The 12,517-nt window shown below is 39.2% G+C and overlaps 1 protein-coding gene across 4 annotated transcripts in view; it reads right to left on the bottom strand.

The window, feature by feature from the left end:
* camsap1b (calmodulin regulated spectrin-associated protein 1b) overlaps positions 1-12,517 on the bottom strand; it is a 29,826-nt gene that overhangs the window by 15,885 nt on the left and 1,424 nt on the right. For all 4 annotated transcript variants that reach the window (XM_085476150.1, XM_085476153.1, XM_085476152.1 and 1 more), the window contains exons 2-3: positions 11,998-12,163; positions 5,702-5,964 (exon numbers count right to left, since the gene is read on the bottom strand). In XM_085476150.1, coding sequence (XP_085332276.1) covers positions 5,702-5,964; positions 11,998-12,163 — 429 coding nt within the window. The remainder of the gene's footprint in view (positions 1-5,701; positions 5,965-11,997; positions 12,164-12,517) is intronic.

Raw genomic sequence — 12,517 nt, 5'->3', positions numbered from 1 at the left:
AGTGTTAGGTAGATGATTATACAGAACCTAAGCACCTATAGCAGGGTTCTTTTAACATACACTTTTCTAAATTAGCACAATCATCACCGATGCAGCAGAACAAGAGGTATTTTTTTGGTAATCATTTACAGTTTTCAAAGACACTAAAAGCCACAAAACACTCAGTATTTCACTTCTATAAAATATGCAACTGCTTGGAAAGAGGAAAAAAAACTAAATGTTGCAGCCATTAACCTTTTTAATTTTAATGTTCCTTGTCTCATAACACCATATGTTAAATTATCATAAAAACTACATATTAATGCTGGGTGTCATCATTCATTGGCTAATTTCGTCACACCATCCCACAGACACAGGGGGGTTAGGTTTTTTGGTAGGGATTTTCTCATCTCAAACTGAGATGAGAAACAGCCCGAGACGCTTCTCGTCTTCCACCCGTCTCCTTTTTGTGTGTTAGTCTTTCTTCGTATCAACTTTGATGTCAAAACTGTTTTATTTATTTATTTTTCTTACTTGAGTCACAGCGAGTGTCTGAGAGGAAACGATATTCAGAACTTCCACTGTTTCCGCTGGAGCGTTGCTGCTTTTTTGTTCGCTTTTTTAACTGTCATCACTTTGGTGGGAACACCTTAGAAAGCAGTCCCTTTTCTGGGATCCTCTCTAGACACAACTGATTCTGTTTCTTCACTTGGACTTTCTCCTTCTTTATTGCCATAGCACTCCAGGGTTCTCTCACGTCACATAGTTTATCACACTTCAAACATTTCTTTTGGAGCCTTAACAGAGCTTTTCTATATATGCTTTAGTAATCCACAACTCATCTTCCATCCATTCATGCAGCACCTATATTGTTTTAAAAGTTAGTAATGACTAAGCGTCCTACTATTTAACAACCACTAACATCTGTGAATACACAGAATAGACTTATTAAATAATGTTGCTATCCGTGGCTTCAGTGGTACGGCCAGGAGGTTCTTAAACAAGTGTGAAGCTTTGATTAAGCCATTGTGGTTATTTAAAGCTGAAGTCTCTCAGTCGGCACAGTAGGTGTCCAATGTTAAACCCGCTCTTCAACTCCTAATGCAATCAAGAGGCCCAGCAGGGGCATCCCATCACCCAGCGAGCCGACAGCTGATGCCTAAAAGTCAAAATATTGATCCTCGATGGTCAGAGTGCTAATTAGATCCAATCAAATACCAGGGAATCTTAAATTCCCTTTGGCTAGTGAATCTTTATTTTGTAAAAGTCCACTACTAAGTATTGTTACTTATGTAAAACATCACAGGCAGCACCTGAAACTATAACAAAACTATTACAAAACACATATATAACAACACACACAAGTTTCAAGCAGTGCTTTGTGCAACACACTGCTAGCTTAATCCAATTGGTGATGGAAGTGCACAGAGATTAGGCTTGTTAACATAACAAATGAGAGCTATTCAGAGCTTTCTCCACTGCATGACCTACATGAACACAAACAACACTAAAATACATTTCCAAACAAACTAACATGGTATTGTCTGAGACATGGAAAAGTTAAGAAAACAAAGTAGGGATGACTATTGTGCATACGGGAATCTAAAAACCGCTTAGCTCTGGTAGCTCTTGGTCTCAAAACCAGACTAAAACGTTTTCATGAAAGAAGCCAACTAAAGGGTAGAGCTGACCTAAATACCATTTTGGGGGCTTTTAGGGTTTGTTGAGAATTATTTGCAAACATCTGAATCTTTGAATACTGAGAGAATCATAGAGCGAGGTCTGGGGACGGAGGCAACCACTGTACCTACAACAGTTTTAGGAGCCCTTTTAGTTTTTTGTGGTTCAAATGCTTCCTTGGACACCAATGAACATAACATAACATAACATAATAGGCCGAGGGGTAAAAAACGTAAACATTTGTCGATGGAGTGAGACTTTTGCTCTAATTTGCCAAATCAGGCAGCTCTCTTGGCTGAACCACACTTATTACTTACAACAGCGTAAAGGGTAAGAAAGACAGCCCTTTCATTTTTGTTCTGCATGTGGGGCAGGAAAACCCTGACTAAATTCTCCAAAATTTAAAATGGCTCAAAGTCTTAGCAGGATATAATACTACAAGAGCAGAGCAGAGAGGAAACCCCCCCCCCCCCCAATATTATTCTTTACCCTAACTACACTATAATTAAAGCCCATTGATTCTGAACAAATACATACTGAATTCAATTTAAAACATCCAATGTGGTCAGCAGAAAACAACAACACATATTTAAACTTGACATTAAATAACATCAAAATAGCATATTTAGGATACATGAAAGTGTAAGATGTTCAATCTTTTGTTCTCCTATAACACCACGGCCTTCAACAATGCAGCATGTAGCCCCATGTGGAGCAGGGGCTGCTGGTGCCCCAAGCTCTGTGTGTACACACTGACCATGTGTGCGCACACACTATAGTATAAATTGGTCTACAACAAAGGGTAGCTTCACAGGATTTTTCAAGCCCCAGCTGTTTCCCAAAAAAGAGACAGGCAAGGTGCAGAGGAAGTGTCTGTAGGTGTAGGATCCCCTTCATTTAAACAGACACACAAAGTAGGAAAACACAGGTTGCTATGGAAACACCTTGTCAAGTCAGCAATATGGCAGTGGGGGTTTCAACAGTCTGTCACAGATAAGTGGTGTCCTGTTCAGGATTTTCTGACATCCTCACTTGGCTTTGTGTCTGGCCGCTTACATACCGGCCTGCCTGGATTATTGTATCAGACTGCTGGGAGGAAAAGCAGACGTACATCACTTAGGAGCCAGCCTGCAGAGGAAAGGCCTGCTCTACACCACTGCTGGTTTCCATGGTAACAAAGGGGTAGGAAGCAGGGAGATGTCTAAGAGCAAATGAGGCTGTTGGTGTTCATCCTATCCTGTGTGAAGTGCTCTTAGTTAAAGTGTGATACATCGTATTTCATCACCAAGGGTTCTGCATTCATTCACACGGATCTGCCATGGTGACTCAAGCTGTGCAGATGTGGAATAAATGCAGAGGGCATTTAACCTCATTATGAGGTGATCTGTGAAAATCTTACAAGGATTACACTTGCCTCAAGACAACTAAATGGGTCAACAGGGCAAGTACCCAGTCACCAACATCTTTACCATTTTGCTAAGTAGAAAGCTTGAGAAAGGGAGGACAGCTAGGCTGGATAAGCATTTAAACTGAGCGTTTAGGGAGCTTTTCCAACAGATGGATGAAAATTAAGGTGAGAAAAATACCAGACACAATAAATTCATTTCAACAAGGTATTAACACAAGAGCAAACCTCTTAATGCTAATGCCCCCCACTCTGAGGGAGCACAGAGATCAGTTTATTTAGCAGGATTTCTATTTTTAATGATCCAGCGGAGAGTCATTTTAAAAGTATGTTGCTTTTGCATATGATTGCAGCAGTGATTGGAAAACTGACCAATAACACTTTATGTTAGGCACTGAGAACAGGGACCGCCATTCAAATGCAAAAAATGAATAAAAAATAAAAAAATCATAGTGCATCTCTCTTACTCCTTAGTTGCTCACGTCAACTTGAGCTATCACACATTATGTTTGATTTATGTACATTTAATTAAAGTTTACTTGTTAAAATATGTGTCAAAGGGATGTACTACAAATCAAATTCACCATAGCCAGGCTTTTTTGTGTTAGCTGGATCACCAAAACCTAAAACTGCTTTCCTAGATAACGAGTATCGCAGTAGAGGTCATTGACTTTACCTGTTAACCCAGGCTTTCTAATTTAGGATTTGTGTATGGAGTAAGAGTCAAATGACCTCTCAGCAAACAAATACATTACAAATTTTACAGCATGCTTCATTCAGAGGTATTAGAAAGGCCTACCTCAAAAGTTTGCATGTAAGGAATACATTTCTTCCTCAGAGAATATATAAAGTGTTTAGAGGCCACTAAAAAAGCAGCGCATTAAAAATACGTTAATCAAAGCTGATTTTTAACCTCGACACTGAACATACACAAGGCCACAAATTTACTGAATATGAGATAACTGCATCAGTTAGTGTTGGTTATTGACAAAGATTACCTAATGTCAATTTCTGTTTCAAAGACCAGAATTATCTCTAACTTCTATATTTCCAGGTATACTTTAGAATGATTCAAATAAAATTAAAAAACAAAACAATGTAACCAGTGCAAATTATTCATTTATACCAATGGTGGAATTTCATATTTGAAAATGTTTAAACTGGTGCTGCTTCACTCTGCTTTTATCAACACAAGTTGTAGCCATATTATTTAAATAAACATATTTATACGTATTGTCAGTTAAGAAGTGAATGGGGACCTTTGTGTTAAACTAGTGGCCAATTCAATGACCAAAGAGTTGCAGGATTACACTGTGCAGGAGTGCCAATTAAACTGTGATTAAAATTGCAGTGTCTGACACTGTTGCGGGATTTGGCCAAATTATTAATTTGATTATACCCAACTCTGCTTTTGGATAATTCTAAAATAACCAACTTCTTTCAGATTTAGTAACCAAAATATCTACAGTGTTATCAATAACAACCAGTAGAAAAGAGTAAGCTCATCAGTAATAATAATTACTGACAACTAACCTCTGCCTCCTGTTGTATTTACATAAAAAACACACGGTGGTTTATCTGATACTGTGGTATCATCTTTTAACATCACAATGATGTTTATCTTTTAACTTGTGTAAAAAGAGCAAACTGTTAGTAAAGATATGAGTAACCTGTGAGTAGTGGGAAAAGACTCATTACAAAAGCATATATAGTATGAAATAAGTGTTTGTGTTAATTAAATTAACTGTGGCTAAACTCTTTCAAGACAGATTAAGGACAACAACACCTTTGCACAATGAAGGGGGGGAAAAAAAAAAAAAAAAATCACACCCACACCTTTCACGGTAACCCCATACACACCTTGCATGCCAGCAGTCAAATGTCACTTATCCATTTGAATAGATATGATGCAGGAAATATTCAAATATTCTGGACACTGTACTAAAAGCAAAGCATGCTTAAAACTCTTTACAAAGTGGATAATGTAAAGAATCTGCAAATGTTTTTGGTTTTATGTGCACTGACAGATGTTTTTAGGTTTGCTGGTATTGCTGGATAATAATAAACGGACTACTAACTTTCACTGACTTCACTGAAGAAAGATAATGCATCTGAAGCAGGAAGAGCTCATCCCCTGATAGACAATCTGTGCTGCTGAGATACACTTTGTAATTGCTATTACAGTTTCACGGCCTATATGAGACTGCATGTGTCAGCTGATCAATAAAAGCATTAACATACCAGTATTATAGTACGTTTTAATTTCAAACCCAAGCAGCAGCTACATGTGAAAATAACAAATCAGCTCCCAAACTTATTTTTCCACAAATTCATTCATCACTAACCTGCTAGCCCCTGCCCTTCCAATTTCGTGTTTCCTTACTGGCTTTCAGGAGAGAAGATAGTTTACTTTAGGCTTTGGAGATCTACCACAAGGTGGAGGGCCAATCTAACAAGAACATGCAGCAGGTGGAGGCCTTCCTTACGTACTGCTACACCAGTTTACCATGTGTCAAAGCAGAACCAGTACTACTAACTGTCCATCGACTGGACAGGAGACTCACTAGACAGGCAGGTGACAATATTAGGTGTTATTGCCACAAAATACTGCAAAATTTGAGAGGATTTTGCACTCACCATTTTGATCGGCATACAGGCCAGGTCCCCCTCTGTAACGGGTGTGTCATCACTCTCCACCACATAAATGCCCTTCCTGGACAGAGCTTGGATGACAGACATGTGGGACTGAAGAGACACTGCCTGCTCAGTTTTGAGGATGAGGGCACACACACGGCAGTAAAGCTCACAGGACAGCAGCAGACGAATGACAGGTGGCTTGATGTGTTCCTGGTCATACTGGTCTGTATAGAACGGGTCCCTTAAGTCCTCTGGAATATGGTCTGCAATGGAGAGAGTGTTTGAGGGGGAAGTCAGTGCCCAAAATACAGGAAACATCCTGAAGCAGTATGTGAGGTTAACACTAGATCAAACTATACATGGACTGAAGACATACAAAAGCTGGTTAAGATAACATACAAAATACTACATAAAAAAGCAGCCACAGCTCTGACTGCCTCATCTACAGGCTACAGTAATGTGACAAAGCCCAGTGCTTTCCATGTAATATTTGTTCCATACCACTATTAGTTTACTTGTAGCAAACATGAACTTTTGTAATTGCAAGTTACAAAGCATTTCCTCAGGAGCGTATCAGGGAAACAGATCCTTGATAAGCCAAGACCTCAGTGAGACTTCTCAGGTGACACTGTGGACCTCCCCCCCCCCCCCCGAAACCCACAAAAAAACCCAGTTGACCTACAGAGACAATTCTGTTGCTTTGAATATGAAGTCATTCTCAAAAACAGAAACCACAGCCATATATGGGCATGAGACAAAGCGGCTCTCTCGAGGCATGCACAAACTACATTTTTACTGTAAGGTAAACCAGACACAGGAATAAAATGGGTGTAAAGGCATGTGCAAACCTGTCCAAATTCAAAACAGAACAGGGACATGATTGAAATGACCCTGTTCTGTAAAATCTGTTCTTAACGCTGTCTGAGCCCCAGTAATACGGCATGAGCTGTGTGTGTGTGTGTGTGTGTGTGTGTGTGTGTGTGTGTGTGTGTGTGTGTGCGTGCGTGCGTGTGTTGTGTTCTTAGCCTCTGCACTGACTGACAGGATAAAGGGAGCCACTCGTCAGCAATCTCCTATTCACAAAAACTGGATGGTGGATAGCTTCTAGCAACTGGTTTAGTGGATGATGAAGTACCAAGCGCAAAAGATGAACTGTAAAAGCAGGCATGGTACATATGTACAGAGCCTTTGAGAAGAATGTAAATTCAATAAAATTTTAAGGAAAAAATAATTCCTTAATAAACAATCGACACAATAGACTTGTCATGTATAAAGCTGTAAGTTTAGAAAACATCAGATGCAGGCTTTCTTTTCCAATTTCTTTTCCAATGGTCAAGAATAAGAGAATTTTTGCGGAGATAACCAATATAAATGACTAATTTATTACTATATTGACTGTAAAAAATGTGTGCCTGAATACTGATTCCAAAAAAGAACCCCTACAGACTTGAGGAAATTTTAATTATAATGAGGACTTGATTATTTTACTTAACATCACAGGTTGGGGGTTCCTAAATTGCATCCAAATGCAAAATATTTCTTTTCTACTCTCCTCTCTTGTGATGTTAAATTTGTTTCTGCCCCTCCCTGAGCACACACCCTGACTTCACACAACCTCTCACCGTCTTGTTATTTGGTGATGAAACTTATGAAGTAATTAGGAGCTTTTGTTCTCATGCATCAAATCTGATAATGTAGAAATATGACCAAAAACTTGTATCACAGGGAAGTGGGAAATGCAGCTTTAAAACCTATTTTGAACTTTTTGTCCCAAACCTAGAAAAAAATCATTTTGTCTCTAGGTAAAAAGACCCACCGGCCCTGCTAGTTACCTGAGCTCCAGTCAGACCAATCAGAAGCAATAGAAATAAAGCTAAAGAAGCTAAACAGCAATCGCAAGTTATGTTGGTGAATTTCCTCTCTGTTCTTGGCCCCTTCCTAGCTAACATTTTTCAGCATGCTGTTCAATGGTATAATTTTAAAAATAAAACAGTTTGTGCCACAATGTTTGTCCTGTTAGTTGAACATTAGTTGTGAGCTGTTACCTGTTGTCTTGTAGTCATCTATTTGATTCATACAACTATAACAATGAGTAAGAAGGTGGTATAAGTTCATCAGGGCTATGATATAGTGATATAAGGCACTTGAAAGAAAAAACAACAATAGCTGCTGTATTTGTCCACTAATATAGTAGTTTACATATCTGGTATCCTGCCCAGAACATGATGAACATTTGTTGTTGTGTAAAAATAAACTGCAAAGAAGTATTACATTTAAAATCGCAGATTTAATATATTTGCCATCCCGCCCTTATTTCAGTAGCTGCTCAGATCATATCGATCCTGTAATCGGTATTCTGCATGCATCACTGAAACACAGGCCAACATGCTGCCAACCCCCATAAGAAATGAAGACGTCATTGCACAACAATAATCTATTACACCAAACACCCAGCAGTTTTGATCATTCCTAAAGAGCAGTGTTTGAGTATATAAACAAACAGTAACATTGGAGTAACTGTGTGTGAAAACAAAAGGGTCTGGTCAGGGCGAGTCTTCACGTTTGAATACATTCAACAGACACTGATGTCATGTGGCAGCTGCCCCCCTGTGTTCCTATTACCCAGAGCCAGGCTGACAAATTTACTAACTGGGATGGGTGGAGCTGGAGAACCTGGCCTGGCAACAAGACCCAGCAAAGTCAGCCAACCAGGACCAGGACTATACCATGGTCAGCACAAGCAAACATGGGCAAGAACCAGTACTGTGCATGCAGCCATCACAAGTTCTAACCCTCGCTGGTGTTGTGTCTGGCTGTCTGACACGCATGTTGCCAGCAGCTGTGGCAAACATAGAGGGTAGTAAGGACAGGAGACCATATTGACAAATACAACCTTGTGCAAGGAGGAGGGGAACCAGACAGGTGAAAACAAACTAGATGAAAACTAGATGACCCCAACATCCAAAGATTGTTATACTCTTTACAATGAAATTACATCACAGCTCTTTAGGCTGTTTCTCTCCGTCAGCCAGTGAACAAGCCAAGCAAACAAGAGTACACTGTAGCAAAGACCAGATGAGCCATAGGGTGAAAATAAAATGGCCCTAATTTATTGAGTCCCCATGGGAAAAGGCAATTGTGACTGCAGCTGAGAGTTCCCTCCTTCTGGGCCACCAAAGCACTGGGCTGCTTTACACTTTCCATTGTAACAGAAAAGGATCTCCACCCAAGTTTGTGTGTGGTGCATCATTTTTGTCCTTAGGAAGTGGCTTTTAAGCACCATCTTTCAGACTGCATCGTTAGCCAAGGCCTATGATGACAGACAGCGAAATGACAGAGCAGACTCCTACAAGCCTTGATATGAACTCAGACAAAAGTATGAGCCTTAGTAATGAACCTTAAACAAAGAGGGCTTTAGAGCAAAATGCTGGCCTTAAAAAACAGGCAATGGAAACAATAGTTTTCCATCCATAACCCAGATTACCTTTGAATCCAATCTTGCTGTCATTTGTTTAGAATGAATGCACCACTGGCATTAGGAAATCTGAGTAATGACCACAAATATAAAGAGACCACAAAATACAAAGGAAAGCTTGTAATAAGCCTCTGAAATAATGGTCAGAGACTAAACTGAGCCAGCACACACACACAAAGCAGTGAATGGAGGGATTTATGAATCAGATAGCTGAGGTTTATATTATATATAACCAACTTCAACCACTATGATAAGGAAACACCCTGCAGCACATAAAAAAAGGTAACTAGCAGTCCTTCAAAGATGTCTTTAGTGAACCAACTTGTGAAATGCTGTCAGGCACTGGTGACTAACCAAGCACCAAAAAGTGAAAATCATTTCTGTTGGTAAAACTTTTACCAATCCAATAAAGCTTCTTTGAGAGAAATTAAGGCAACATTCACATATTATAGTTTCTCCTTGGATTTACTGGAGTTAAGTAAGAAAATAGAAAAACTGGACAACATGACTGTAATGTTTCATGACGTGTGTTTGTCTGTCTACAGGACAGGTTTCCAACAAAGGTTTCAATGCAACACTTTTTTTTCCCCACAAGAGACCCAACTACTGGAGCATTCACATTTAACCGTTGAGCCGTTAAAAGATTTCTGATAAAAAGTGGGCTGCATGCTTAGATTAAACACTGATACAAAGTAGAGTCACCAAGCAATGTGGTGCATAGACTGCATGAAAGTCACCACATTTCCAAACTTCCTCAAGCATTAGTAGAAGCACAAAATCATGTATGAGCAACTCATGTAAGTGTAAAGTGTAGATATCCCCACTGCAACCAGTGGGTCCAGTTTACCTTAAAGTCATCTCTTACTAAAAGGGTTCCATAGCATTTCTGTAACTCTCTCCTGTAAATTCATATATTGGTGAGCTCTCACTTAACTTAAGGGATTTCACATCATACCCACCAAGTTAATGTGGCATAGATTTTCCATGATATAAAAGTGTCATATTTTAATATCAACGGCATAGGACTCTCTTGCGTGCACATTCCCTAGCATGCAAAACAAGACAATCCAGACATGTTAGACAGCCAGACCAGTGTGTCAGGCTTGACAATTTAGTACCTACAGACTAAGCTACATCAACAACCTTTAACCCCAAGCACAACACTATGCGAAATATGCAAGAAACTTGTTTTACTACTTGTGGGGAGGAGAAAAAAAACAAACAAAAAAAAACTGTCAAGTACAACCGAGCTAGGAAGGCACGTGACCAGTCATCAGTTGCAACCAAAACGTAAACAAATCACGCAACTACGTATTACTGGAGCGCTTGCTAGTTTTGCTCCATATGACAGGAAGAGCAAAATGGTGGCTTGAAATCACTCAATTACTGACACGGTTACATAACGAGCGGCCAAGGACATGATGCCAATCCAAATAGTGGTAAAAGTGGGATTACAAAGCTCAACCCAAGACATAACATCCAAGCATTTTTCAGTTTAATTATTATGTGAAAATATTTTTGCAGGCTCCTAAAGAATTACAAGATTAAACCAGTTAAGTTATTGTTATACTTAAGTGTTAAGCAGTATGTTCTACTTTTACTTAAGGTTTCCAGGAAAAATGCTACCTACACTACATTTGTGATCACATTTTACATAGGCTGTGTCACAACTATTGATCTCTATAATACTGGTGCTGCTGCTGTTGGAATCTTGAGGCAACAGATTCACAGGTCTAATTAGGTAGTCTGTCATCAATGACAGTAGTTCATTGGGGAAAAAAAGGGATGGAAAATGTCCTTTGTTTTGTTTGCACCAACAAATTCTACTGTCTGCAAGTTACAATTTTAGATAAAATGTTCAGTATTTTTATTTTGTATCATAAATATCATCACTGCAATTTCTTTGAAACATCGTAATATAATTTAGAGATTGTATCACCCACCCTTAGCTCCAACATGAAAACTTTTTTCTATACAAAACATATTGCAGAAAAGTATGTTTGACGGAGAACTTTAGCACAGAAGAGCAGCTGCAATTCAATTGTTTACAATATCGTCAGAACAGTGCGGTGCACATGCAACAGTTATGTATCAAAGCTCAGCAGACAGTGGTTGACTCAAATGTAGTCTTTGTGAAATAAATTGCAGAAGATTTTATATAACAATGTCTCCATAATTCCTTTTGCCACCTAACATAAAATATGCACATATCGTGAAAGGATATCAACTGTACTAAAGGTAAACAGTAGGACTTTTTTAAAAGGGTCCTAGTTCCACAACTTCACTAAAACAGATCCTAAAATGCTTACCTTAAATTTCACATAACTCATTTCACCCTTAAAATGTATTCCACTCTTGGAAAAAGCAACCACAGACAAAGCAGGAAAACCTGCCCCTATCTGACAAAGTTACTAATGCCGATACAATCTCAACAGGCAGTGCGAGTGACTGGCAGTGCAGATCAGTATTTTCCATGCTCTGACTACAGTCAAACAGATATAGCCTAATCCTTAGTGCCTGTCACTCAGGCCGATTTGGGCTCATTCTCACTGGCCGCCCTACAAGAATGGAAGGATCTGGTGAGTCAGTATGGGAGTTCGGTTGCCAAGTGCCATGGGGGGGAAACAGTTTTGGCTCAAGAGCACAGACACAAGTATTTCTTCCTCTTGGGTTTTTGCTGTCAAAGTTTCGCTGCTGGAGCGCAACACAATCTGCTGACTATCACTGTAGAGAGCAGTAAACACAATGTGCCAACAACAACATCTGAAGTAACTGTGAGACATGACATTTGTGTAGCATGAATGCAAGTAAAATTACTTACCAATACCGTAGGCTTTGGCAAACAGCCACCGTAGGTTGGCTGCTATTTTTGCTCTGGCGGAGTCATACATCTCCAAAGGTACAACGTCCATTGTGCCTTCTGCAACCCCGGCCAGTTCTACTGTTCTCTTAGTACTGTCCCCGCCAGCACACAAATCAACATCCATCTTTAACCAAAAAAACAAAAAAAACAAAAAAAAAAGCACATTGTTAAAGATAAAATTATACAGGACATTATGCTGAGTAAGAGCCAATGCCAAATAATATGATATTAGCCAGGCATGATTTGCCAAGTGACAAATTCCTTTAAAATGACTCATAAGTGATTTTCTGATACATATTTAACTGAAATCTCACTGACTACAATGTTTGTTGCTTATCAACAGAATATGTTGTTTTTTTATTTCCTTCCTTTAGTGACCCATTAGAATTACATGTGGTCATTGAGACACAAGTGTCAAAGAGGCATTTCGCAGTCACTCATGATGTCAAACAGTAGACAATAGACTTGAGATTTCCAA

Source organism: Copadichromis virginalis, linkage group LG12 (assembly GCF_057382275.1).
Source record: "Copadichromis virginalis isolate Kocher_CV1m ecotype Utaka linkage group LG12, C_Virginalis_male_GT1.1, whole genome shotgun sequence".
In the NCBI taxonomy this organism is placed as follows: Eukaryota; Metazoa; Chordata; class Actinopteri; order Cichliformes; family Cichlidae; genus Copadichromis; species Copadichromis virginalis.
Note: the sequence above shows the minus strand (reverse complement) of the source record. Positions and strands in the feature narration are given on the sequence as shown.